Source organism: Catharus ustulatus, chromosome 1 (assembly GCF_009819885.2).
Source record: "Catharus ustulatus isolate bCatUst1 chromosome 1, bCatUst1.pri.v2, whole genome shotgun sequence".
NCBI classification, from domain to species: domain Eukaryota; kingdom Metazoa; phylum Chordata; class Aves; order Passeriformes; family Turdidae; genus Catharus; species Catharus ustulatus.
In genome coordinates, this window is record NC_046221.1 from 25,368,342 (window position 1) to 25,396,187 (window position 27,846).

At 38.2% G+C, this 27,846-nt stretch overlaps 1 protein-coding gene across 1 annotated transcript; it reads left to right on the top strand.

The window, feature by feature from the left end:
• The first annotated feature begins 241 nt into the window (after positions 1-241).
• Positions 242-27,401, top strand: CASD1 (CAS1 domain containing 1). The gene is made up of 18 exons (XM_033061485.2): positions 242-466; positions 5,552-5,648; positions 6,323-6,443; positions 7,964-8,008; positions 10,157-10,219; positions 11,381-11,425; positions 14,605-14,728; positions 16,410-16,624; positions 17,555-17,980; positions 18,397-18,486; positions 19,028-19,147; positions 20,107-20,263; positions 21,797-21,876; positions 22,837-22,938; positions 24,181-24,321; positions 24,821-24,898; positions 25,884-25,976; positions 26,977-27,401. Exons 1-18 carry the CDS (start codon positions 334-336, stop codon positions 27,241-27,243), a joined length of 2,397 nt encoding a protein of 798 aa, XP_032917376.1. The 5' UTR covers positions 242-333; the 3' UTR covers positions 27,244-27,401.
• The last annotated feature ends 445 nt before the right edge of the window (positions 27,402-27,846 follow it).

Sequence of the window (27,846 nt, forward strand, 5' to 3'; positions counted from 1 at the left end):
GAGGTTCCGCCTCGCCGCCGCCCCCTCAGCAGCGCGGCGCGGGCCGAGCGCGGTGGAATCCCGTTGGATCCACCGGGAGCCACCGCAGCCCCACGGCGCTACGGGGCGGGGAGGCGAACGCTGGGGCCGCCCGCTGGCGGCCGAGGGGAAGCGGCGGCACCACGAGAGGGGCGCCGGCTCCGCCCCGTGAGCCGCGGGGTGTGAGGCTGCTCTCGGCCGCGGCAGCGGGGACGGCGGCAGCGGCGGGGTCCGCGTTGGCCGCCGGCGGGGACCCAGTGCTGCCCCGCCGCGCCCGCCCGCCCCATCGCACGCTGTTGTCATGGAGGAGCCAAGATGGCGGCGCTGGCCTACACCGGGGGCAAGCGGGAGATCAACTACTACTTCAGCGTGAGGAGCGCCAAGGCGCTGGCGCTGGGCGCCGTCCTGCTCCTCACCGCCTGCCACGCCGCCTCCCGCCGCTACCGAGGTGAGGGGGCGGCCGCGGGCGCTCCGCGGGGGGCCGCGGCTGCCGGGCAGGGGAGGCGGAGCCCCGGCGCAGCCCCGGCGGAGCTCGGGAACCGCGGCCGCGCAGGCAGGGCAGCGGGTGCCTCCGCCCGGAGCAGCCGCGGCGGGCCGGGGCGGTCTGGGCAGCGTGGCGGGGCGGGTCGCTGGCTGCCAGGGGATGCGACCCCGGGGGACAGCGGCGGCGGGGACCCGGCCCGCGGGGCCCTGCGGGCCCGGCCTGGGGGTCGCCGCAGGCCCCGCTGGTTGGGCGAGGCCCCGCGGAGTGAGGGGAGCGAGCGAGGCTGGCGGGGCTGCGGCGTTTGCGGTGAGAGCGCGCCGCAGCTCCGGGGGCCCGGCCTGCGGCAGGTGAAGCTGCAGGGGTGGAGGGTGACTTCTTCCCTGTCACTTGTTTCCGTACGGCATGATGAATGGCTAATTACATGGCAATTAGTGGTTAAAGTCTTAATTGGTACGAGATTTGGTATATACTGTTTCACTCTTTCAACCCGTGCCTGAAACATAACGAAACCAGCCGCTTTGGGGTTGAAGCGAAGTGAAGAGCTGTTCGGTTTCACGTGCTGCCGCTGGCCGGGGACAAGCTCTGGGCAGCGAGCGAGCGCGGCTGTGGCTGTGGCTGTGGCTGTGCCCGGCTGCGCACGGGCGCACCTCGGCCACGGGGCGCTGGCAGCTCTGCTCGCTCCTCCTCGCTACCGTTGTTTTGGCCCTGGAGCAGGGAATCTTGGCGTGATCCCTGAATGCAAATGGAGCTGCTGAAGGAAATATTTACTTGTTTCTGTGTCACGCTAGAAAATGTGGAATGTTTTTGTGGGTAAATGAAAGCGTTGATCTGTAGGGAGATGACCGCGGCTCTGCTGTAGCACAGCTGGTGTCGTGTTCTATCACTTGGCTGCCAGCATTCATGGGAGACAGGGATGAGGCAGTTCATTGTGGAAATGGGAGAAGGGGAAGGGATCTTGATAGTTACAGTTCCCTAGATTCACCGTCTATCTGGTATGTCAGTGAGTCTGATAAACTGACTAGCATTAAATTGGAAGACTTGGAAGCATTTACTGAATTCTAGCGTAGCTCAAGCATGAGGTAATTGAATTTGCCTGTTGTGCAGTGTTCCTTAAGGCACAAGGGAGTCACAAAACTAGACAGGAGGCGGGTGGCAAATTTTTAAAGAGGGATTGCAAGACTAAGATTATGGAGACTGACACATAAAGCAGGTTACAAGGAAAATAAAACATGCATAATTTCAGTATATTCTGGGAGAGTTAATGAAGGGGGTGAGTCAGATTACAAAATAGTGAGGATCTGCTGGCCTTTATGTAAGTTGATACAGTGAGTATGAATTGTTATAAACCTTTCAGGTTTTTTCACCTGAGGCTTTTAGTTTCTTGAAGCAATTAAAGGCTAAGGAAAAGGTTTAAAAGTTATGGAGTCATAGTGAAAGTGGACTTACTAATTTGGGCTTCTATGAACAAAAAATGCTCAAAAGAGAGGTTTAGAAAAGGAAGGTGGAAAATTTTTCCACGAATTTTTAGGACAGATAAAAGCAGAGGTGCTTTTATTGAAGAGACCATTCTGCAAACCTGCAGTGATATCAAACAGTTGAAATTCAGGAAATGCCACAGTACTTTTGACAAGTAATGAAAAAAATAGAGGTTTTGACTGATGGTGCACAGATAAAGCTCACTGGCACCTTGCTTGTTCTCAGTGATGTTGGTCACCCACTCTTAGTAGAGGTGTAATAGAACTTGGGAAGTGTGTACAAAAGAGCAACACACATGGCAGAAGAATAGAACTGCTTCTCTGTGAGAAGTATTGAACTATAATAAAATTCTGTAGCCTGGACAGAAACCTAGTAACTTCTTAATGATCTCAAATGTTAGGAATTATTGGGGGCAGGTAAATTGATTTACTGTGTCATAACGCATAAAGTACCAACTGCCAAATGAAATTAGGTAATACATTTTAAATGATGGCAAGAAAGCACTGTCTTTTACACATACGGCATTTTACACTGAGATTTTAATATAAAAAATACCCCAAAAAGGGTTGTCCTGGTTTCCAGGGGGTGTATGAGGTAGGGCTGCAAATAGGTTCAAGGTTGCCAAGCCGTGAAAGCCAGGCCATGTCACATAAGGGATTGCTCTGTTTGTTGTGCTTTATGCTTTTCCCTTTTGTCTGATTGTCGTTACATGTGAAGGTTTTAGGTAATTTTGGCCACAGCCATGCAAGTACATATTATAGATAGGAGCAGCCCAGTGTACTTCCCAGTCAAACATGCCTGTATAAAACTTACTTGTATGAAAAAATGCTGAATTGGGGTTGTGGAAAGTCAGACTAATGTTCGGAAAAATTGTTGTATTTAGGGGTCACCTACATGTTTTTGCAAAAGAATGTGAATAAAGAGAAGGTACAGACTGTCTTTAATTTGTGAAGAGTTAAGTGGGTTCAATGTTTACATACTATCCAGTGAAGTTAGTGCTTTGTGTTTTTCAGTTGTTATATTTCAAAGGTACAGTCCTAAATCTTTTTGAAAATAATTTATTTAAAATTTGCATTCTTAAAATCGACAGTAGTGGACTGTTTAAAACTACATTTTTTACTTTAAATAATAGAGAACAATTGAATTTCCAACTCTTTGAGAGTATACATTTTAGGGAAAGCTTTGTGAAACTTAGTTTGCTCTGGTGCTGAATGAAGACTTTGAGATTTCTCAATTTCAATGGAATAACCATGATTTTGAGGAATGATGAATTAGAATAATGAGCATAATAAAATTCAGAAAAACTGTACACTTTGTGTAACTATAATGTTGTGTATCTGAGCATAATTTACACAAAGTTTAAAAAGAATGGTTTGTATTTTGTGTATACAGTGGCACTTGCAAGTCTTTTTTTTAGTTTTTGGATTAGTTTTTTTAGTTGAGTTTTTGTTGTTTGGTTAGATTTTCTTTTAAGATCTTATTGATGGTTAGAGGATGTTGTGTATTTAAATGAACATAGTTCTTTGGCTGCTATTTCATCTCCTAAAGCCAGAGTTGAGCATTTCTGGAGACAATGTCTGATCTGTAACCTCCACTTTACTTTCTTGGCTGCTTTTTCACTTTTATTCCCCTGCCTCACCTTCTCCCCTAATTTTCTACTGTTATATTTAAAGGAAGATATCAAACGTCAGTAATGGCCTGAATGAGTTTCAGGAGCTTTCTAATACTGCTCAGGCCAATAGTAAGATAATCAGCACCTGGATTTGGGAAAGAAGGCATAACCCATTGACATGAAATATTGTCTCTATGTTTGAAATTTATCCAGTGTGTGATATTTGGAGTGTTACTTCCATGCGCGTATTGTAGGATGAGGGATTGATCTATTTATGGGCAATTATTGTGGTGGGAGTAGAGAGGTACCCAGCTTGGGTCATGACCTCAATATAAGGACATCCTCCAGTCTTGAAAACTTGATTGAGAAAGAAGCAATAGTGGTCTACAAATTATGGCAAGAATTAAGTCCAAATTGCCTTGTCCCATGGAAGAATCAGAGTGCCCCAAGTAAATCTGGTAGAAACCATATTTCAAATAAAGGCAGATGATTCTTCAAGCATCAGCTTTGGATATAGAAAACTCTAGAACGATTCTGTGGGTACTAGGAACTTAAGACTGCATGTCCATTTCAGTAACTCCTTGGAATGAACATAGTTGGGAGAATATCAGACAAGAACATAATGTTTATTTGCCCTCTTCTTATTCATCTCTGAGCATCTGCTTTTGGCCACTGCTTTTGGCCCCTGTTAGAGGTGGAACACCAGACTAGACCATTGAGTAACTGTCCTGACTTTCTTACAGATCTTTCTCAGCAAGTTAGTGAATGTCAGGGGGAGTCTGATTAGTCATGTATATTCTTTTACAAAGTTCACTCTTACATTACTTTGATACATCTCCTAGTTGTCCTTATGTGCAAAGTGGAGGACTTCTTATTACTAATAACTCTAAGCCACCTCATTGTTCAACTCATGTTGCTTTTGATTAGATAGTTTTTTATTATTCCTGACAGTTTCATTGTTTATGCAACTTACTTGAAATGATAGTTTACATGAGTTTGCAAGTTTGAGAATCAGAGAAATTGTGTTACCTGAAAACAGAAGTACGAGTTGAGTGTAATGAAGTGAAGGTTTCACAGAAAGTGTTAGGTATGGGCAGTGGTACATTGTTTCTGCACAAGTTAGAACAAGTCCCTACCATTTCATTCACAACCATTTCCATGTTTGTCAGTGCTCGGAAATGCCAAGTATGCCAAAAATGTTGGAGAGCAACTTCCCTTGCGGTGAATGGCGTTCGGTTGTGTTCGTTTATAAAGCAGCAGAATCTAACATAGAGTTGGGAAGATAGCAGTCACTGATTTCATAACTGAGATATTTGAAATTTAACATGACCTGAAACATCAACACCTGTAAAGTGATTAACTTTAATTAGCATAAAGCTTATTTAGTGGAAGAGATAAATGAAGTTCAGAATGATCAACAAATTTATGTGTAAATGTTTGGGCGCTTTTTTTTTGTATTAACCCATGTCACCTGCTCTAAGGTGACCACATGAGTGTATGTCTTAAACAGGAAGATGTAGCAGACCGGCTTGCAAACCTTGAATTTTGTGTTCTATACAACATGCTGTGCATGGTGATTCTGTGTAGAAGATGATTTTATTCAACAGTTGTATTCTTTAATTTATATTAGTGTATTCTGGATAGTAGATACCAGAGTGGATTGGCATCTCTTAAAGGAAATGCCATTCCAAGTCAACAACATCTTTCTGACAACAGAAGCGGGATCGCTAACATTTTGTGGATAGGGGTGGGGTTTTGAGAACAGTATTGTATAATATGTGAGAATGCACCTTGCAGAAACTTGTGCAAGATGTATTTACAATCAGTTGAATTTGCTTACTGCTGTTCATTATTTCAATTTCTGGTTTTCAGATGTTGTCAAATTATTTTTTATAATAGAAACAGGGCTCTGTTTTATATTTCATGTGTCTGAATTCTAATCTTAATACAACATTTTAAAGGTGGTGATACATGTGAGTACCTTCTGTCCAGTGGGAGATTTCTTGGAGAAAAAGTATGGCAACCTCACAGTTGTATGATGCATAAGTATAAAAATAGGTAAGGAAACTCATGTCTTCTGTTCATTTGGAAAGAATAGTTGTTGTTTGACTGTAACTGTCGTAATTGCAGTGTCATCTATTGTTACCTTTATATCTGATTCTCTAGACTCTCAAAAATATACAGCATTTACCAGAAATAAGTCTTTTCTATGTACTTTGTCTGTGTGTCTGCAGTGTTTACCATAGTTGTATTTCTGTATAGAAATACAAATAAATGTTGGTGGTGGAGGTACTGGCACAAGTTATGGAGAACCACATGAGGCTGCGTATGTCATTCTCAGATTGCTGACCTTACGTGTCAAATTGCAAGTAAAAATATCCCAAATAAAATTACCAATCAGTTTTTTCATTTTCCTTCACTTCACTAGTAAGAGAACTTTTTTTTTTTAGAGTTATGCTGTATATTACCATGTTGAAACTACTGTATTTATAGCACACATAATAGGAAAATCTACTTAGTCGTTTGCCTAATCCCATGGCAGTAGAGTTCATTTTCAGTTTTATGCAAATTGCAATAAACTCTTTATTAATTCAACATGTTTTAAAAAATTATCATGCCTTTGAGCTGGATATAAGGTTTAGAATTATCTATATAGCTCTGTAGATTTTCAGAATACTTCTTTCTACGATACATATTTTCTGTACCATTACTGTTGCTGTTTTGTTTTACAGTGAAGCAAAAGATTGCCTCATAGACAAGCATGTTGTGTTTATAGGAGATTCTAGAATTCGACAACTGTTCTATTCATTCATAAAACTGATAAATCCTCAAGTCAAAGAAGAGGGAATTAAGGTGAGATACCTTGTTTTGATGATTGTTTTTTATTGTTTTTTAAAGTTTGTTCCCAGTTTACCTCATAACTCATGTCTAAACTTCAGAAAAGCAAATTATACTGTTTTCTTATGAAAGTAGAGGCACAGAAAAATCTTTTGAAGAAGAACAAGATTAGACCAAAATAATTGTTTGTGTACAGATGAGATAATTGTGAATCTGAGAAGAGAACTAGGAAGCTAGTTCTGGAAGCTAGGAAGCAACCTGGGAATAAATTAATGAAGCTGACTTGTCCCACAGCAATTTATGCTTGGTTTCTTGATGAGAAAATGATTGCTCCTTTGTGTGTTTTTAAATAGTAATAATTCATGCCTTCTAATTTGTCATTTAAAATGTCAGTTAAATTGCTGATCTAATCGGTTCATAAAAATCCTTGGGGCAATGACAGATTTCCAGGTCTAACTTGAAGCCGAAACTAAAAATAGCTTCAGGTCTTACCTTCTTTTCAATCACTGATGAAAAGCTGTCTGAATTTTATAAGGGGAAGAATGTAAACTACAGCCAGGTAGAAGGAGGAAGAAAAGATTTAGGTGTATCATTTGTTGAACAAAATGCTGATTTCTTTTGCTATGTGGTACTTCTTGGGCACATGTCTTCATAGATGTATGTACATACGTGATGGGAAAGACACCTTTCACTTTCAACAGTACGTCAGATTTGTCAATTATTTGGTAATTCTGTCACTTAAAAGTGCAAGCTGGCAGCTTGTCCAGCATGCAGGATGCAGTCACTTCCACCTGTCAAAACAAGATGTTTGATTGGCCCAAGGACTCTGGTTTTCCAGAGTCACCCTTGCTGCCAAAAGTAATAGTGACATGATAGGGTGCTGTAATAGATTTTGAGTTGAGAGGTTTTTTTTGTTAAGTGTTATTGCAGTCAAGATCTCAGCTTGAAGAAAAGTACATTTGTTCTTATGCACCAGAACTGAAATTAATAGTGTATTTAATAATTTTAAGGGAGTATTGTATATGCATATCTGACTCCTGCCTTTCTGGTTCCTTACAGTTTTCACTCAGAAAATTTAATAATGCATTCTAGATTTTTTTGTGCCTGAGATTATTTTCTTTTACTCTTTAATTAAAACTATGTTGGTTGTTTTGTGTAAAGGAGATGGGCAGATGAAAAGGATGGCTAGAAAAGGGCAGTGTAAGAAAAGAAAAAGTCATAAGTTTTTCCTGTGTTGGGAGGCTAAATTTAGGAAAATATTTGATACCTTTGTAACTGAGTGAACAGAGCATTTCAGACTTTGTTGGCTAGATTGCTTCCAGGAAAAATAACTGTTTATTTTAGTAGCTTGTTTTATCAAGAAAGCAACATAAATATTTTGTGTGAGTATACTGACAAGTTTATGCAAGAAAAATCCTTTCCACTGAAGATAAATATTGGGTGAGAGCAAGTTAGTATAGGTGTGTAATTATTTTGTTTTCATTCTGAAAGTTTTTCTTCCTTTGTTTTTATTGTTTTGGGGTTTTTTTTGACAGCATGGAAATATCCCATTTGAAGATAAATCTGCTTCAATTAAAGTGGTAAGTTTTTATGTAATGTTAAATTGCATGTTATTATTTCATACAATGTAATTGAAAATGCTGAAAAGTTAAAAGAGAGTTAATACCATCAAATTCTTTATAAATATTCCATAGATGTTTAAGAGTGTATCTTAACATACTATATTTTAAGAGAATTTGTCATTAAGTGCTTGTATTGTGACTTAGTTTTGGGCATAAGCTCTGGAACTGTGTATAATTTTTGTCAGATCTTACAATTTGGCCTTTCCAAGCATACCTTTTGCCAGGAAGTTTGTTCTTTCCATACTGTAAAAGTATGTATCTGAGTCTTCCTTGGATTGGTAATTGTAACTGCCATTGAGTTTTCTATGCTATCCCAACAAGTATTCCTTCCACTGTTTTTGCATGGAGAAATAAGCACAGTGTTGATTATAATGTGGACATTTAAAAGAAGAAAACAAAGTACTTGAGGCTTGTTTTTCTGAGGGACTCTGTTCTGCTTTGCCCTGGCAATGGAAATACTGTCCTCAATAGCTTTCTTGCTTCTCATGACAGCTGTCAGCAGTGCTGGGATTGTGCTAGTCATGTATTTATTTATGCCCTGGAGACAACTCATTCTCTATTCACCAAAACCAAAGAAGCAGTGTGTTTGCTGAGTTGTCTGAATATGGGTTTTCAGTACTTGTTTGTGTACATGGTTACAATTTAGGGTACAGAATAACATTTTAGGGTGTAGGCACATGGCAATTTAAGCATGTGCTAACCTACTCTGTTGGCCTTCACAGTATGTGAAGCTGTATGAGTATGTGACTAGCACTGGTAAGCTGTAGGGTGAGTTTTTTTAGGAGTCTATTAATCCAAAATTTACTTTGTGGGATTCCTTTTCGATCAGGTCTGATGTGACTCATCATGGTTATCTGAATGCTGGAAAAGATGGGACAGAACACATGACAGGACAAAGAGGCTGATGTAGTGTGATTTTCATTGGGCTAGCCTGACAGGATCACATCTTCAAAACTCCCTAACCACCAAGATTTGAGATGGCAGGTCTGGGCTTTTGGGAGATGTCTGGTAGTTAATATATTCCCAGTCTGTTGCTTCCTTGTTTTGATGCAGTGTTGCTCTTCGACATTATTGGCATGGTAGCTGAATTTCCATATTCAGACTGGCTGTGACCCAATAATCCAAATGTGGAAAATACTTGACCATCAAAAGAGAAAATTACTGGGAACAAGTTTAATTTTGCCCTTTCTAGTCATCACAGTAACTCTTCTGTCCTTCAGACACTGCAAAGGACTGCATGATTGCTCACAGGTTCCACAGCCAAATAATGAATTGACAGTACTCAAGTGAACTACCAAAATGTAGCAACCCAGGGGAGTGAAAGACAGAGATTTCCTCTCTGCTGGTAGTGTTTCAGCATTCTGTTACAAGGTTTCCTCACAATAGTTTCTGCATGTGTAGTCCCTGCCATTTCCCTTCTGCGTGTATTTTTAGACTATTCAATAGTGCTGTCCTAAGGAGTAACTAAATGCTAGGAAGTTATGACTTTCCCTGGGAGACATAAAAGCACTAATCTAGACTGTCCTAGATAAAAGCTGAGCACTGCTTCTGGCATCTCAAAAAATGATGGTAGATAATGTGTTTCATAGTCATGATGCTATTAGGTTTAAACAGCTGATAATTTATGAAGTTGTAAGGTAAATTGTTAGGTTTTAGTTTTGTTTTAAAATTACTATTTCATGCTGTCAATTATTTTAAGCTTTGAAACAAAGAAAAGCTACTGGTAAAAATGTGGAAAACTGAGCCAAAAGCAAGTTCTGATAAGTTATGGATGTGACCTTGGATTTATCTCTGCTTGCATTAGAAACCCAAGGACATCCCATTTGGCAGACATTAAATAATTACCTTCTTGGTGGAATTCCAACACCTGAACTGCAAATAAAAAATTTGTTTTTCATGAGTTAAAAGTTTTGTTTCTTCTCCCGCTTTTTTTTTTTTTTTTTTTGCCTTTGCTTTCTGTTTTCCATGCTGGAGTAAGATGTCAGGCTTTTCACACTCTGAGCCAGAGTTCAATTGATGGCAATTAGTTTGGTTCTTTGCACTTTTTGGTTTTAGTCTACTGATTGTCTTTTAAGCCTGCAGAGTAACTCTGCCTTTGTTTTACAGGACTTTCTGTGGTATCCAGAAGTTAATGGCTCTATGAGGCAACGTATCAAATCTTGGACTGAGGTTTGTTTTAAGAGATCAAAAATTTGACTTCAGTGTAGTGAAAAGGGGATGTTTACTGGTGTGTAGGTTTCTGGATATCTCCTGGTCTTCCATGGATGATATCACTTGGACCTTAAAAACTTCTAAGCAAACTAGAAAAAACCCTTCTTCCTAGGAGCAGGTTAATTAATCCTATTAAGAGCTAAAAGAATTACAGTCTGGTTTGGCATTTTACTTCCTCTGTGGCTGCAATGACTCCACTTTAATGTGGTCAAGTGTTTTGATCCTTATGGGTCCATTCCAACTTGAGATATACTATGATTCTATGATTTTGTATATATGTTAATTTGAGTGTTTCAGAGTGTATGGCAAAGGTAATTTGCAAAGTCAAGAATTCTTTGATTTTATTTGTTTTAAATATCTCCCTCAATTAGCATACTAATTATTTTATGTGTTTTAGTTATGATGCAGGTTGTCATATTATTCTATATGTAATTCTGACAACAAGTAATACATTTACAGATTGGGAACTAATTTTTTTTCTTGTTTCTTCCTTTGTTGATCTTTCAATAGCCTGGAGTTATTTAGTAGTAGCTCAGAGTGATTATTTTGCTGTCCTGTTGATCATGCTTGCACAACACATTCCATCAGGATAGGTGAAGTTACCATGTGGTTTTCTTTTTCTGTGGTTTCTACAAAAATTGAGATCTGCTGGTTTTCCTTGCTGTGCCAGGATGAAACTGGTACTGAGGTGCTCAGGACCTTTTGTTTCCTTGTGTTCTTGTTCTTGTCCTACACAGAACTGTCAGACATCTGGGGTGACAATGGTCAGTGCAGCAGCTCTAACAGATGCTTGACAATGCTGAGATTGAGATAAAAAGTGTAGTAGTGTGATCTACAGTTTACTTGGCCTTAGGAGAAGATGTTGAAATAGAGAACTTCTGCTGCAAAATTGTTCAGGATTGTAGGTGCTTATTGATACCTCATGCTTTTGTAGATTCTATTACATGAAAATTCAGGTATCTTACATGTGTCAGGTGTATGTTCTCTGTAATATATCTACAATCTATTCTTTTGTACCCATTAGCTAATGGGCAAGTGAGTCACAATTAAGATATGAGTCTTAATAATAAGTTTAATTTAAGAATATTTTAAAACTAATTTCTTTGTTTTGTTTCTTAGGGTTCTGTGGCAAAACCTCATATAATTGTAGTAGGAGCTGCCACGGTAAGTTATACATATATAGGGGATTTTAGAAAAGAAGGCAGTTCTTGTAGGATAACTAATGTTCTCAAGTTTGTTACATGATCAAGTTGTTAAACACAGTTTATAGTAAAATAACTATTGTCAGCAAATTTGTTACAAAAAGTAGTTTTAAAATATCAGGTATGCTTTATTATAGCTATGTGATGTACAGTACTTGCTTTTTGTCAGCAATACTGGTTAATAAGCATTAATTTCCTTTAAGCTAGCTAATAAAGTGGATCTAGTTAAAGGCAAATTATTAAGTAAAATAAAGTATTTGCATACTAACTGAGGTGTATTTTTAATACACCCTTTTCAACCACAAAATTCTACTTTTGAGCATGGACCAATCTGGGATGGTCTCTTTCACCACATGTATTTCTTTTATGCATATATATGTATATGGGTAAAAAAAGTAATTTTATGTGGATAATCCAACAACTAAAGAGGTTGGAGTCCTGGAATCTTGTTGCAGTGGAAGATTCCACCACTGTGTGTTGCAGCCTCACAGAAAACAGGGCTGACCAGAAGGACCAGAAAAAGTGTTCTTAACCCATCAGTTTGCCACTAGACAGGACATTTCTAGCTGTGTCATGCTTGGCAAGAGTCCACCAATTCTTTAAGACTTCCATGGATGGAATTCAACAGACCCCCTTAATTAGTCTGTTCTAGTAACAAAATCCAGTCAAGCAAATGCTCATCTCATTATTTCCACATTTAATGTCCTTTATTTCCAAATATTTGGGAATTGGAATTTGGAAAGAATTAGCTAATATATTTTCATACTAGCTAAAATGTAAAGAGGGGAAAATGTGTTGCATTTAAAACAAAATCCTTCAAAAGCAGTTTGGTTTAGAGACAGTTGAGGCACTCTACCAATCTGGAAACTTCTGCCATGCCCATCTAAGTATGAATTCCCTCAATTTTAAGAGGAGGTAATATGTTTATGTAGACCTCCACACATTTCCTGACACATCAAAAATTCTCCTTTTCCTTTAGCTAAACCTCTAGGTTCCATTCCTCTGTAGGGATCCACATAAATATTTGAGCTTTAGGAATTGTAGTAAGCCTAGAATATAGTTTCTCAGTCTGTGACTTGAGCATTTATTACTAGGATGAATTATTGTATTTTATACAGAAAATGTCATTATATATGGATAATGTTCTGGCATGCAGAAGGCCAGGTTGCAAAACTACAGGACACTTAGCTAAATAATTCCCTTTACTTATGTGTGTACATTTAACCATAGTCTTTCATGGACAGCAGGAGATAGAAGCTAACACTATGCAGGGGAGGCTCTGCTCTTTTTAACACTGCTATATTTAGACAAAACATTTAATATTATATCGAGTTGGACAAAGATAAGCATTCCCTATTTTAAGGGACTTCCAAAAAAAATGAAAGCTTGAAAAATCAGAGACATCAACAATTTCACCGTAGCTGACACTGGTGTGATAACCTGCCTCTAGATTAAACTGGTATGTGCTCTTGGACTTTGCTGCACTTTAAAATTTACCTATATTTTTAACTTAGTTCTTGGGTTGGTCATGCTACTTTGGCCTGGACATGTCTGTCTTAAGATGGCAGCTGCATAACAGTTTATTAATAGAAGTAAAGTCTTATAAGCTGGAGGAGCTCCAACACTCACAAAAGTCAAGCTTGCTTATTTTGGGAAAAGGAGCTTCTCTGAGAATGTCACTACCATGGTCTGCTTCTTAATTCCTGACTTCCTGTTGTATGGAATGTGCTGCTTTAACTGTCTGTTAAATACTGTTGGTGTTTCAAAAGTAAATATTTAGCTGCTGGTAGAAACTGCTTCTTTTTTTCCAGTGTGAGTTCTCAGAGCAGCTGTATGTTATTCGGTTTCATGAAGTATTACTTTGTATTGAATAATATTTTCAGGAAGTGCATTAATCAGTGTACTTGTCTTGTGATGAAATTTTTATGTAGCTATTTAGAGATAAATAGAATTTGCTACATTTAGGCTAATTGTTTTGGTTTTGCTTTTTTTAGTTTCTACTAAGTCAGTAGAGATACAGAAACACTTTAAAGAAATGCTGCATCCATTTTTCATATAGTGTGGGAAATAATTTTCAAAAGTTAGGAGGAATTCTTGTGCAGCTATGGCATTCTCCCAAGGATTTCGTATAGAAGATTAAACCAGAAATTAAAATGGCTCTTGTTTGGTTTTTTTGGGGTTTTTTTCTCCTTGTGGATATCTGCAAAACAGATGGAAATACTGGAACTTGATACCACCATCAGGTTTTGTTTGCTTGCATCTCTTGCTGTGGTCAGTTTTTCTAGAGTGGAATTGACTGAACTGGCCAAGATTTTTCAGTAATAAAACTGGCTTTTCTACCTCATTGTTGGATAAAGCCAGGAGACTTTAAATGAAAACATCTTGAGTAATTTAATTTATGAAAAGTCAAATGTATGTAAGTTGAATGTTAAATACTCTGTATTTAGATTATGTGATTGAATGTTATCTGTCTGGACCGCTGCTTAGTCCAAAAGAATTTTTTAGCACTTTTGAATAGAAAACTGAAGAAATCTATCTATATTGAAATAATGAAAAATATCTACAAATGGAGCAAGGGAATCAATTACAGTAATTTCACGACCATAAGGTGCACTGGACTATAAGGCGCACCCCCTGGGAGTCGGCAAAATTCGCAACTTTGTAGATCAGATAAGGCGCACCAGACTATAGGGCGCACTTTTTTTTTGCAGCGAGGCTCCGCCCCCAGCTCACCCCGCACAGTTGCTGGCCGAGGCCCCACCTCAACCCGGCAACCATTGGCCCCTGGGCCCGCCTCCACCCGGCAGGGGCGGCACCGTGGGCCCCCTGGCCCACCTCCACCCGGCTACCATGGGCCCCTGGGACCGCCTGGACCCGGGAGGGGCGGTGCTGCAGGCCCCTGGGCCCGCCTTCACCCGGCTGCCGTGGCACTGCCGGCTCCCCCCATGGCTCACGGCTCACACTTCCAGGGTGGCAAATGTTGCAACTTTGTACATCATATAAGGCACACCGGACTATAAGGCGCACTTCTGGGTTCGGGGGAAATTTTTAGTCAAAAGGGTGCGCCTTGTAGTCGTGAGATTACTGTAATTAAGGGTCCTCAGACATACAGGTTCTGAATTTATTTCTTTATTTCTCCAGTGGTCTATCAAGATTCACAATGGCAGCAACGAAGCCCTTGCACAATATAAAATCAATATCACTTCAATTGCACCTCTTTTGGAAAAATTAGCAATAAGTAGTGATGTTTACTGGGTCTTACAAGGTAAAGTAACAAGAACAGTAGGTAACAATTTTTACTCTCACTGTCTATTGAATTATTATGTTGTAGGATATGGAAAACTTCATTCATACTGCTTACTTGCAGATTGAAAAAAGTGTTGGTTGAACTTCAGTCTCTCATTTCTTGCAATCTTAACTAAGATGATACCAAAATAGCTGCTACTACTGATAGAGATTTCAAAGCTTTACCAGGAAAAACTTTTGCCTTATGAACTCCTGATTCTTTGTTAGCTTACTCTCAGACTCAATATGCCATGTCTGTTCTCCCTGTGCTGTGCTGCATGCATACCTCCTGGGAGTCAAGAGCACAGGTGCATGCAACAGTTGTATTCCTGTGGTTTTGTTCAGTTAAATGTTCAGATTATATTAATAACAGAAGAGGTTGAACAAGTGCATCCTCTGTGTGTGTCTAGAATTAATAGACAGGCACACTCTTGAGAAGATGGAGAATTTAAGTCTTTAGAATGAAACTTGTTTCTCTACACTGTGACGAGAAATGATGACTCACAATGAGTTAAGGAGACTTTTATTATGGCACCAAGCTTATGTTGTTTTGCTTTTCTTCAATAAAACTAAAATATTTCCCTGACACTGAACAATGAGCTTATGAGGTAGAATGTTCTCCTGGTTTCTCTGCCACAGGACACAGCATTTTAGATCATCACCTTAGTTAGAAACAGAGGCAGATTTTGAGCCCTGTTAGCAATACACCCAGCTATACCCTTACAGTCACATGCAAGTTCCTATCAAAGATGGCTCTGGAGATAAATCTGAATCAACAAATCAATCTCCCATTCCTTTCAAAACCATGTTTATTTATAGCGGAAGCAGTTAGCTGTCAGACTTGTCCCACCATGGTATTGCTAAGGACCTAGTCCATTTATGTAATCTCTGAGCTCTTGAATGGCCCAAGTGGAAGGAGAAGCAGTGTATACAGAGTTGTCAAGACATTGATTATGCAAACATAGGCATGAGGTACCTAAAGTGAATCAGTATGCATTTCACAGGTGTGTCATAACAAGAGCTTTTCACAGGAATTTACACACCTCTGGCTGACCTTTTGATCTAGAACTCCGTATCACTTTCTTTTAAGCTTCACATAATTTCTGAAGCCCCTAAGCAATTAAGTCGACTTTTTTTTCTGTAAAACTGAGATTCTGCCATAAGTTAAATGGGAATCAACAGGAGCAAATGGAATATGTTTATAGCCTATGACTTATGAGAAATGAGGAGCTGTTTTTTTTCCACTGAAAAAAAGAGAGTTTGAGAATTTTTTTTTTTATATGTATGTTCTGCTGCCTGTCTTCTGCCCTTTTTCCTTTGGAGTCTTTTCTTAGGAGATTCCATTGCTGAGAGAAAGCATACGCAGCTCTGCACTCTAGCATTATGTGCTTTTCCTGGATTCAGAGAAATTAAACAAGTATTCATGTCTGACCAGAGCTTTCTAACCTACAACTACATAAGCATTAATAGGGAATGGTGATAAGAACATTTCACGATATACAGCTCTGGTAACTATAGCATTTATTCCTTGCTGTACATTTTTTCTGTCCAATTAAACAATTGTGACCTCTTAAATGAAAGTAGCCTGTACAGCTTGAACTAAGGAAACTCTTTGATAAATGGAAGATTAATGTGTTCATTCTTTGTCCTTTCAAATTCAGATCCTGTTTATGAAGATATGCTGAGTGAAAGTCGGAAAATGATCACTAATGAGAAAATAGATGCTTATAATGAAGCAGCTGTTCGTATTCTGAACAGCAGCTCCCGAAATTCCAAAGCTAAAGTTAAAGTGTTCAGTGTGTCAAAATTGATAGCACAAGAAACTATCATGAAGTCTGTGGATGGCCTGCATCTCCCTGAATCAAGCAGAGATACAGTAAGTGTTTTTATCACTGGTCAACATTAAAAGTATTAATAGTAAAACAAGCTCTGAAGTGAATGTTGTGAAACTGCAAACTGTATGGATGTAATGAGGACTGCATTTGTCAGGGAACTTTGTTCTGAAAATTCTGGTAGGTGGGAGTGCAGTCTGTTTTATAGGCATTTTAAAAAACATAGTAGCAAACACATTAGTGCATAACTATTTTAAAATAGCTGTTAATCCATTAGATCTTTTAGGTCCTGAGTGCAAACTTCATGCTTTCATGTGAAAGAATGAGTTAAGGTGGTAATGACTTGTAAGTAGTGCTAAGAAGTAAGTCCTAAATTTTTCCCTATGTGTCCAGAAAGGAGCAAGAAGAAGATAACATGGTTGCATGGAGCGCCTCTGACTTTATTTCTTCTCTTTTACTAAACAATATGTATATGCATGCAGTGAGCCTCTCTGAGCTTTTCAGCCTGCCCTTTTGTGAAAGAGCTCTCCCATCATGTCACTTTTGGTTCCATTCCTTTGCAGGTTTAAGTTGCTTTTAAGTACTGGATGAACTAAATATCATCTTACCACATGTTTCAGTCTCACCGTCATGTTTTAGAGACTTGCATTACTATGCCCCTTTAGAATCCAAGTTTGTGAGCTGTTTTTTGTTTATAGATCTTCTACAGCCAGTAGTGATAACCCTTCTGTTCTAAGATTAGCCATTTTTGCTTACCTCTAAAAGATCAAGTATTTTTTATTTGGAGAAGTGTTTTGACTGGACTGTTGGATGCAACTGGGTATATGGTGGGACTGGAAGATTTTAGTTTTGTAATGATAAGGGAGAATTGCATGTCCTATGTCAGCACGTGATGCAGAAGAAAATTTCTTGTGATGCAAATGTTAACCTTTTCATTATAAATTAATTACCAAAACTGCTTTTTTTTTTTACAGAATGCAATGATTCTTATGAATGTCTACTGCAATAAAATACTGAAACCCATTGATGGCTCCTGCTGCCAGCCTCAGCCTCCGCTCACTCTGATACAGAAGATAGCTTTCTGTTTTTTTACTTTGTCCATTATTGGATATTTAATTATCAGCTTAATTCATCGGAATAATTATCGAAAGAACAAATCATGCACTGATTTGGAAAGCGGAGAGGAGAAGAAACCTGCCATCAGCACACCTAATGTTTCTACTTTGGAGATGCTCTTACACTGCTTTTGCAAACTTGGTCTAATCATGACCTATTTTTATCTGTGTGACAGAGCAAATCTTTTCATGAAGGAAAATAAATTTTACACACATTCATCTTTCTTCATACCAATCGTCTATATCTTGGTTTTGGGGGTATTTTATACTGAAAATACCAAAGAGGTAATGATCACCTTGCTTAAAATCTTAACATCTGCTTAAATGTTGTTTCCCAATTTGCATGTAAAATAACCAATTCTAAGTATTCAAGGTTAATTTTTCCAAGTCAGTATAACTTACCTGCAAAAAATGCCTTCTCAAGCAGTATAATGTTTTCATTGAATTAGATACAAAGGCTTTTTGAAGCACATATGGATGTCACCACTTTAGTCATTCTTACTCTTTCAAACTGGAATTGATCAGAGCTAAACTAAAAGATAATTTAAATCATGTTAAATCTGTGCCCGCTAGACAAGACTTTTACAGTTGAGACCCATTTACCCATAAAGTGGTTTATTGTTTTGAACTTTTTCTCCTCATTTTGTAGATGTTCCTTGTTCTTTTTGGAATAGCAACACTCTTGTTTTGTTTTGCATTAGACTAAAGTGTTAAATAGAGAACAGACTGATGAATGGAAGGGCTGGATGCAACTTGTTATTTTGGTTTATCATATCTCTGGAGCGAGCACTGTAAGTGGTTTGCTTTTCTTTTACTTTTAGAGGGAATGCATTTTGTGTATGTTATTTCAAAAGAAAGATAGTGTAAATGGGCATTAGAACTGAATAGAATGAATAAATAATGCTATTGGTTCTGTAGTTTTAGGTATTAGTAGACTTAGTTTTTCTAATTGTGGATTTGATTAATAAAAACATTATATACGTTAATTGACCAGTGAAAAAGTTTTTCCTCTGTGTAGGATATTATATTAATTTTTTTTAATTGTTAGCAACCAGAAACTGCTGAAGGTAAACTTTCAAAGAGCCCTTCTCAAGTCTCCCATAACTAGTAATAGAATATGGCAAATGTAGAGCAATAAATAGAAAAAATTGATTTTAATATCTGAGGTTAGGACACCAAAAGAGCTTAGTAAGAAACAGGGCAATGTACTGCAGTGTTTCATAGTTAAATCTGATTTACTGCAATGCAGAAATAGCATAAAACAGAGGGGGAAAAGGAAAGCCAAAAACATTTACTGGACATTTATAAAAGGTGCCTCATTTCTCTCAACAGTTTTTGCCTGTGTACATGCACATTCGAGTTCTGGTTGCTGCATATCTGTTTCAAACAGGTTATGGGCACTTCTCATATTTTTGGATAAAAGGGGACTTTGGTGTATACAGAGTGTGTCAGGTAAGAATATCTACCTACTATTTTTATAAAAAAATTCGTCAGATAGCAAAGTATCCATAATACATCTATACTCCCTAAAATACATCTATACTCTCTAAATAATGTGGTGTCAGATCACCAAGGTTTAAACAATAAAAATGGCTGTTGTGTCTATGTAATCTGATCTGTTTAGTTGGTAGTGTTTATCTAATACAAACTTAAACCATATAAATGATTCTTGCAATGCAAAAAAAGCAAGTATGTACACTCTGAATTTCAAGACAAATATTTTCTAATAAATAGCAATGGAGACTCCATTACAGTTTTATTATATTACAGTATATAGCAATATATAAGTAATGAGCCAGGTGGGCTTCCAAAGACATTGTATTGGAGCCTACATTTATTAATAAAGAAAAATAATTTTCACACCATAACAATACTGGAGAACACACCTGGTTTTGTGGCTTCCCTCCTAGTTTTGCAGCATATGCGGTAGTACTTTTTTTTTATTATACATATGTTTTATTGCTGTAGAGTCTTACATTGTCCTGTAACTCAGGTCACTGTGCTTATTAAATGTATGTTTGCAGCCTGGTGATGGCATTACCCTGGTTTTAACTGAGCTAGCCCAGGTAGCTGTGGGGGTGAGAGACATTAACAGCAGCCAGCAACTGGAGCGCTTGATCCCCAGCCTGGGAAGTAGTTAGTTCAGGTTAACCTTATTTTCACTGCAATCTCTACCCAGGCAGGTCAGGGTAGGGCAGGTCCAGAACCACATAATCAGTCTGCAGTCTTCAATTGCCCAGCTGCTGTTCCTTGGGCTACTTTATCCATGTTTCAGTTGAAATGCAATCAGCATGTGAGATGTAAAATACACTGATATTTTTGTATAGTGCTAAAGGAGCATGTCCTCATCTTTCTCAGCTTTGCCTCACAGTTTGCATATCCTCTGTCTTCTCTCCTCTGACACCCCCCAGGTTTTATTTCGTCTCAATTTCTTGGTTGTAGTACTGTGCATAGTGATGGATCGACCTTACCAGTTCTACTATTTTGTGCCATTAGTCTCTGTCTGGTTTATGATCATTTATGCCACCTTAGCTGTATGGCCTCAGATTGTCCAGAAGAAAGCAAATGGTAAGATTTTTTTTTTTCTTTCTACTATAAGACATTTGCATGTTGCTACAATGATAATCATACAGAAGTGGCATTGTTAGTAGATCTCAGTCTCTTTGTTAGTCAAAATATGCTAAACAGCTGCTCACAGAAATACGGTTTGTCATAGATGAGTTAGGTCAGTTGAAAAATGTAACAGATGATGACTAAACTCTGCCTCTGGTTACAGTCAAATTAGAATACTTTTGAATAGGTTTTGATCATCAGAAATGTGTTTCACCAAGAATTGTAATTTTACTGAATGGAAAAGAAAACCATAGCTAGCACTGTCTGTGCTGTCTGAGGCTGTGTCTGTTGTGTACTTGGGGTGCAGTATGAACAGGGAGTGTTTAGACTTTCTGGTTCTGTGTTGCCAAGGTGTCTGTCCATCTTGAGCACCAATTCTGCCTTAACTGGCCAAAAAAGAATGTGAAGCTTGCTATCCTAATAGCAAGCTATTAGGATTCAATTAAGTGAGCTCTCAGATGTGTGTCTTGTGGTACAAATATCTTAACTAAAAATTGAAGTGAAATCCCAGTTTATGGGTTGCTGTTCATTAAAAAGCTGTAAAGCATGTGGTAAAAGCTTATTATTTAATTTGCCTGTATTAGAACTAAAACCCTGAGAGCCTTAAAGCCTCATTCCCTATTGATGGAAGAAAGATCCCCATTTTATAGCCTGATATGACAATGAAATTTGCCAAATATATACCAGGAATAGATGCTGCAAAAATACACTTAAAGAGTAGTGTTGCATGCTATCTCAAAGGCAAATATCTTCACATTTTTTTCCTACAAAGACATTTCTCTTCCAGAAACAGAGAAATTACTCTTGTGTACTTTGGAACAATAGTGTACTGTGAAACTAGAAAAACAATGATAGCTTTCAGTTGTTTATGACCCTGTTTTACAGCTGCCAATTTATATGGCAGGGAGGGGAGATGATCTCTGTTGCAATGTTGAGGTTTGGGCAGAGCTTGATATCAGTCGACAGCTTTGAGGTGTAGTTTCTCAAGCTTGTTTCAACAAGATACTTGTCCTTAGTGGCCTGCAGTTGAACTTTGGGGTAAAACTAGTTCAAAGTTTAATAGTATTTACTTTACTTGTTTCACATGACAAAAGGCAGGCATTTTTTGTGTATGTATTTATTTACATTCATCTAGAATAAGGACTGCCTGTGCAGAGTGTTTGGGAAAGCAGAAGTTTTAAAACAGTGTTTCTGTTTGAACACCTGAATTCTCTTCTTTATGTGTTTTGTTCCTATCTTAGACATGAGGTTTAGTTTAGGCTTAATAGCTTTTTTTATTGCTGTGAATGTTTATTGTAATGGCATAAAGTAAAATTTAAATGTAGATAGTTATAAAATATTGCTGGTAATATTTGAATATTTATTTATTATTAGATCTATTTCAAAGTATAGCTACACTAAATAATTGGCAGTTATTATTTAATGTGTTCTGGGGTTTGCTATTGAAAAATTAATGACAGTATAATGATTAATTTATTTCTTCTTCAGGGAACTGCCTATGGCACTTTGGTTTACTGCTGAAACTGATTTGCTTACTGACATGTATATATTTTCTGTCATATTCTCAGGTTTGTAAATCCTGACTATATTTATCCTTAATGACCTAAGAGTGTATTATTACCTCTCTCTACTTTTTGATGTGCTCATAACTGTATATTTGCTCCAGTATCATAAATACAGAAGGAAAAAAGAAAGGGAACATTTTTATTTCTTCTCATATTTGAATTGGTGTGGGTGCTGGAAAAACCCACAACTGTGTGTCTTACTCATTGGTTTGTTATATTTGACATATTCTCAATGTACTACTGTGAATGTAGTAAGTACAAGAGCCTATGCTTTGGGTTTGGGGTGGGGTTTTTTATGTGTTTAGAGTTACTGAGTTTTCCAGCATATGGGGACTGATATGGTGATAATGAAGTTCTGGGTCTCTTAGACACCTGGTGTGGGCCTTGATACCACATCAAAAGGTTGATTCTCATGCTAAATTAGTGACTCCCTGCATGCTGTAAGAACAGCTGACACAAGTCAGGGCAGAGTTTGTCACTCCAGGATCAACGCAGAGGTTGTGTTGGTTTTAATCCCTCACTGGTTTTTGGGCTGTTGAACTATAGTCTTGGAGTGCATGTTCCTTACGTGGAGTGCATCTGTGGAGTGCATATTCCTTATCACAGCCTGTCAGTGGACCCCTCCCTTTGAGGAGCAGTGTAAAATGGAAACCATACAAACACTGTAAGGGGAGGCAAAACTCCAACTCTCTTTCATGTTGATTTTTTTTTTCTGTTTTTTTCTTTTTCTTTTTTTTTTCTTTTGTTTTCTTTTTTTTTTTCTTTTTTTTTTCTAGAGGAAAGGCTTGTAAGGAATCCTGTTATTTTTCTAGTGCCATGTAGCTAGTGAAATAAGGGTAGCATAATATTAAGCATGTTATTGATTTAAATTTAGTAAATACAGTTGACATCAGTGTAAATGCTTTTTCCATGTTTGTCTTTTACAGGGTACATAAATGCTTTTTCTGTGTTTGTCTTTTACAGGGTACATTTGAGAAGATATTTTCGTTTTGGCCATTGTCCAAGTGTTTTGAACTGAATGGGAATGTCTATGAATGGTGGTTTAGGTGGAAGCTGGATCGCTATGTATGTAACATTTGCATCAATTTTTACTTGTCTTTTAAATGTATGTTTAAATTTGTGGGAAGCGAGAGGGTTGTTTTCCTGCCCTCCAGAGAGACAGGCGTTTTCCCCAGTGTTTAATAAAAGACAAAGCTGCACCTACTTTAGTTCTGAAAATGTCTATCAAAGCCTTACTTAAAAGATGAAGGTTGAATTATTTGCTTCTGGATTTTAAAAATGAAGTATAAAGTATCTTAGATCTGTCTCTTCTCAAAAATTTTACTGCAAAAATTTAACACCTGTAGCACTCCCGGCTGTTGAAATTTCAGGAAACTTTACTGTGGTAACTTTCTTAATAATACGTTTTGGAAGTTGTATCAAATAAGGATATATTTCTTTTAAGGTAGCATTTAAAACATTAAAATCGGGGTCTTGGTGCCCAAACCAAACTACTCTTGTACATATTTTTAAATTGTTTTCCACTGGGAAGGTGCTTTCCTGCAATGTGGCGGAATAGAACAGGGGGACATTGGTCTTTTTTCCTTTCTTTCTGGGCAAAGGGAAGTGGAGTTGTAGATGCTGAACTTGCCCTTCACAGGCCTGGTCACACACTCGTGTGTCCCTCTGGGAAGTGAAGTCTGGGTCACAGAGCATTGTCACTCCCGGGGCTGCCAGCAGCAGCACACCCTGCCTGGCAGCACCCCCTCACTGCTGGGCTGCTGTGAGCGCTGTGGGTTGGGTGGTGCTGCTAAGAGCAGAGCTCAAGATAAATGCAGAGGACAAGCACTGCATGGGGCTGAAATTGCCTCATGTTGCCAGCATTAAAACACTGTTGAAGAATTGTGTCTTTGAGGGAGGGATGCACTTGTCCTGCTTCTTTGATGTTTTCACCTGCCAGTTTGGGAGAAAGCTAGAGATGTGTGGTTTTTCCCCAGAGAAAGCCTTTTTAAGTGGTCATCATATAGATAGCAGAGGGGATAGTAGGTACTTGAAAGCTTCTGGAAGTTTCATTGTCTTGTCTTTAATGCTCTCTGAAGCATTTAGTAAAGATTCTTTATTTGTAGGTTTTGAGTTGAGTTAAAAATGCAGTTTATTACTATCTTGTGTAGAAAGTCTGGTTTTGTTTGCTCCAGTAAATCTGGGAAAGGACCTTTTGAAACATAGCTTTAGAACTCCTTTATCTGGTAGCACTTCTATTAAGTATTTATACCTGAAGTACTTGTAAAAGCCATGAAATATTAATTGCATTCTCTTTGTCTTTTACAGGTGGTTTTTCATGGGATGCTCTTTGCTTTTATTTATCTGGCATTGCAGAAACATCAGATGATATCAGAAGGAAAAGGAGATCCTCTTTTCTCCAACAGAGTTTCAAATGTTTTATTATTTATTTCAATTGTGTCTTTTTTGGTAAGTATATTTTATAGCCTAATATAATTAGGTTTGTAAATAACTGAAAAATAAGTTTTCTGAAGTTCTTGCTTTGTCAATATTATCTAATACAAGCCTTGAAAAATCAAATCTTTATCTGGAGATATTTCAGCTGGGTTTTTCTGTACTCACTGAAATATTTTTCTGTTCAGTCAGATGTAGATGAAAACATTATTGCTCTTTCAGTTTATTGCAAAGCTTAAAAGAAAACTGAATCACAAAAATAACTTATCTCAAATTAATTGTTTGTCTATTTTTGATAAAAAAGTTGTATTAATAATTATTCATTATATAAGTTTTCATCAATTGCAAAGAATTTGAAAAAAACACAAAAGTTAAGTCATGTAGTTTTTTCTCTTAGTGTCCCACATCTTAGTGAACCAACTAATACTAAAGCAATTCAAAATATCATACTCTTGTTTAATTTTTAAATGTTACATATAATTGCTACACAGACTAATTTTTAAATATCTTTTAGACCTACTCTATTTGGGCTAGTAGCTGTAAAAACAAGACGGAGTGCAATGAGCTACATCCTTCTGTTTCTGTGGTGCAGGTAATTATTAGTCCTTGTGAGTACAGAGATGGAATCTAGTCTGTTCTTGTTTGGGCTTTTTTTAAAAATGTTTGTAAATATATGTGTGCTTTTGCACACATGGACGGTCAGATATTCATTCCCATGTCTGAAAGTGAAAGAGTTTAACAACATTAGTCAGTTTTTCATTGCCTTTAAGCACTGAAATTGAACACTGTGATTACGGTTTTGATTTATCTGGGTGTCCTTAATGTAGGTTTCATATGCACCATTTAAGTGCAAATCCAACTTTAGACTATTTGCATAGCAGTGGAAAAGAAAAAAGCTGTGGAAGAGAAGAAAGGTGTAGAAAAGCAGGAGTGTTTGGGGGTATTAGTGTAGGAAGCAACCTATGGGACCCTGTAGTTGCTTCCAGGCAGAGAAGAGGTGGGCCACAGAGCCATGCACGTGGTTTTCTTAAATTTAGATGTTCCTCTTGCTGGGTGCCCTGCCCCACTATACCCCATCTGTCTCATTTTGTGCCCTCTTTCTCTTCTCGTTAATTTGTCCTGTTCTCTTGAGGGGCAGCGAGAGGAACTTAATTTTTCATATTATTTTGTCCATCTTGACACCCTGTCTTTAAAAATTGAGGGTTAACTCAGATTTGTGGCCACTTTTATTTTAGGCTGGCATGGTGTAACATGTTTTGTGACCATGCCTAGGAAGCATGTAGTAACACCTGTCAGCCTCAAGGCCATGATTCTGCTGGAGATGCAAATGTGACCTGCTGTGCTGTAAGAATGTGTGTACAATATTTTTAGTTTCAATGCCTACTTTGTTAAGTATAAACTGCATGGATTTTTATTTTTTGAGTTATATTTTTATGAACTCTTAAAGAAATTTTAATGCATGGTGCACTTAGTGCAGTGAAAATGGATTCAACTTTTATGTGTTTGTTTGGCTTGTCACTCACAGTAATTTTCTTTGTTTTTACCTTTTATTTAAAAAAAAAAAAAAAAACACAAAGATTTTAGCTTTCATCCTCATCAGGAACATTCCCGGATATGTCCGATCTGTGTATAGCTCATTCTTCGCCTGGTTTGGCAAAATTTCTTTAGAGGTAAGTAGAAATGACCAGAAGTACAGTGAATTAAAACTTAGAAATGTGAGGAGGTGTTGTTGTCTAGATTGGACTGTAACACAGAGAAGACATTTATTAGTTTATTTACTAAATGCCATGCTATCATGTTTGACCTCTCTTAGCATTATAGCTTTCGTTGCACTTTAAAATCATTGCTGAAATAGCAGTCTCACAGTACCAAGCTTAATTCTTGTGCTGTTTTAGGGCATGGGGTAATTTAAGGTTGTGAGAGTGGGGATTAAATGCTGGGTATGCTGTGAGGTGTATGCGGTTGAAAGATAAAATATTATGCCAGTTGAAGAATTTGCATTAATTATTCTTGCTAGTGTAAGTACACAAATAATGTGTTTGCCCTAGAAAGCTTTTTGTGACTAATAAAGAAATGTACCATTACAAGCAAACCCTTTGTTAACGCGTTACCTTGTGCTGTTGAGTATGTATTTTGAACCAGCAGGAATTATCTTGCTTCCCAATTTATTTGCTGTTTAGTGATATTAAATGTGACATTTTATTGTATTGCTAAAATATATTTCTAGGAGAAACTTGTTGCAATATAGGGTATATAGGGTAGAGGATTTTGTGGGGTTTTTAAAGAAGCACTTTTCACTCTTCCAATTCCTGGTGCTGATGAGCTCCAGAGAGCTGTGCATTCATCAGCAGATGAAACATTCTCTTATTTGCAGGCATGTCAGTTCAGACTCTCACCAAGAGACAGTAACTGAGGGAGGCAGATTCTTCCCTGCTCTGATGGAACATATCCAATGCTCTTCTGAGCTGTATTTGGTTAAGGGCCAAGCAGACCCATTTCACTGTGTGATTTAACAAGCTCATGGTTTTGTTTTGTAGCAAAGATGTGGAAAACAGCTTCTGACTTAAGCAGAAGTGTGTCAGTTGATGCAATAGTAATAATTATATGGTTTTTCGTGGGTAAAAATATTTACATATGTAAGTACTGTTAAACTTTTTTTTTTCCTTTTAGCTTTTCATTTGCCAATACCATATTTGGCTGGCAGCAGACACAAAGGGGATTTTGGTGCTCATTCCTGGATATCCGATGTTTAATGTTCTTGTCAGCACTTTCATATTTGTGTGCGTGGCACATGAGATTTCTCAGATCACTAATGATCTAGCACAGATTGTGGTTCCTAAAGATAACTCAACTCTGCTGAAGAGGTTGCTATGCATAGCTGGATTTTTTTCTGGACTACACTTCTTCTCAGCAATGCAAGATCAGTCAAGGCATTAACTTAGAAACTTTCTTCAGGTTTACTTTGTGTCTGCCTGAACAAAAATTCTCAACTGGAGGTACAAGAAGACATTTAAATTAAGCGTGTGGAAAATGTATATAGTGGAAATGTACATATTTTGTGTGGAAATAGCCTTCTCAAATAATCTGAGAAACAAGAGTGCACTGTACAAAATTGCATGTGAAAATGAGTCTTTTCTACTGGATGTTCATTTCTGTTTACATATCTGTTGAAACGAGACACGAAGCAGTGCCATGGTCGGGCAGTACCACGGGCACATCACGGGATTCTGCCGGCGCAGGGCCAGGGGCTGCTCCGGAGCACAGGACCCACGCTGCTGTCCCGGCAAGGAGCACGCCCAGCACAGCCGGGAGCCAAGGCAGCGACCCCGGGCACGGCTCTGAACAAAGCAGCAACTTGCTGGTTAGAAATTAGTGCGTGGGTGGAAATAGTAATACATGTCACGTGAAACCCGTTGCGTGTGGAAGTTAAAAGTAATCATCAATTCAGTGATTGAAGATTATATACAAGTTTACATAATGTTTTATGAGGGTTTTTTAGAAATTTAAGATGTGTTCAGCAAATAGGGTGAATTCTGAGAT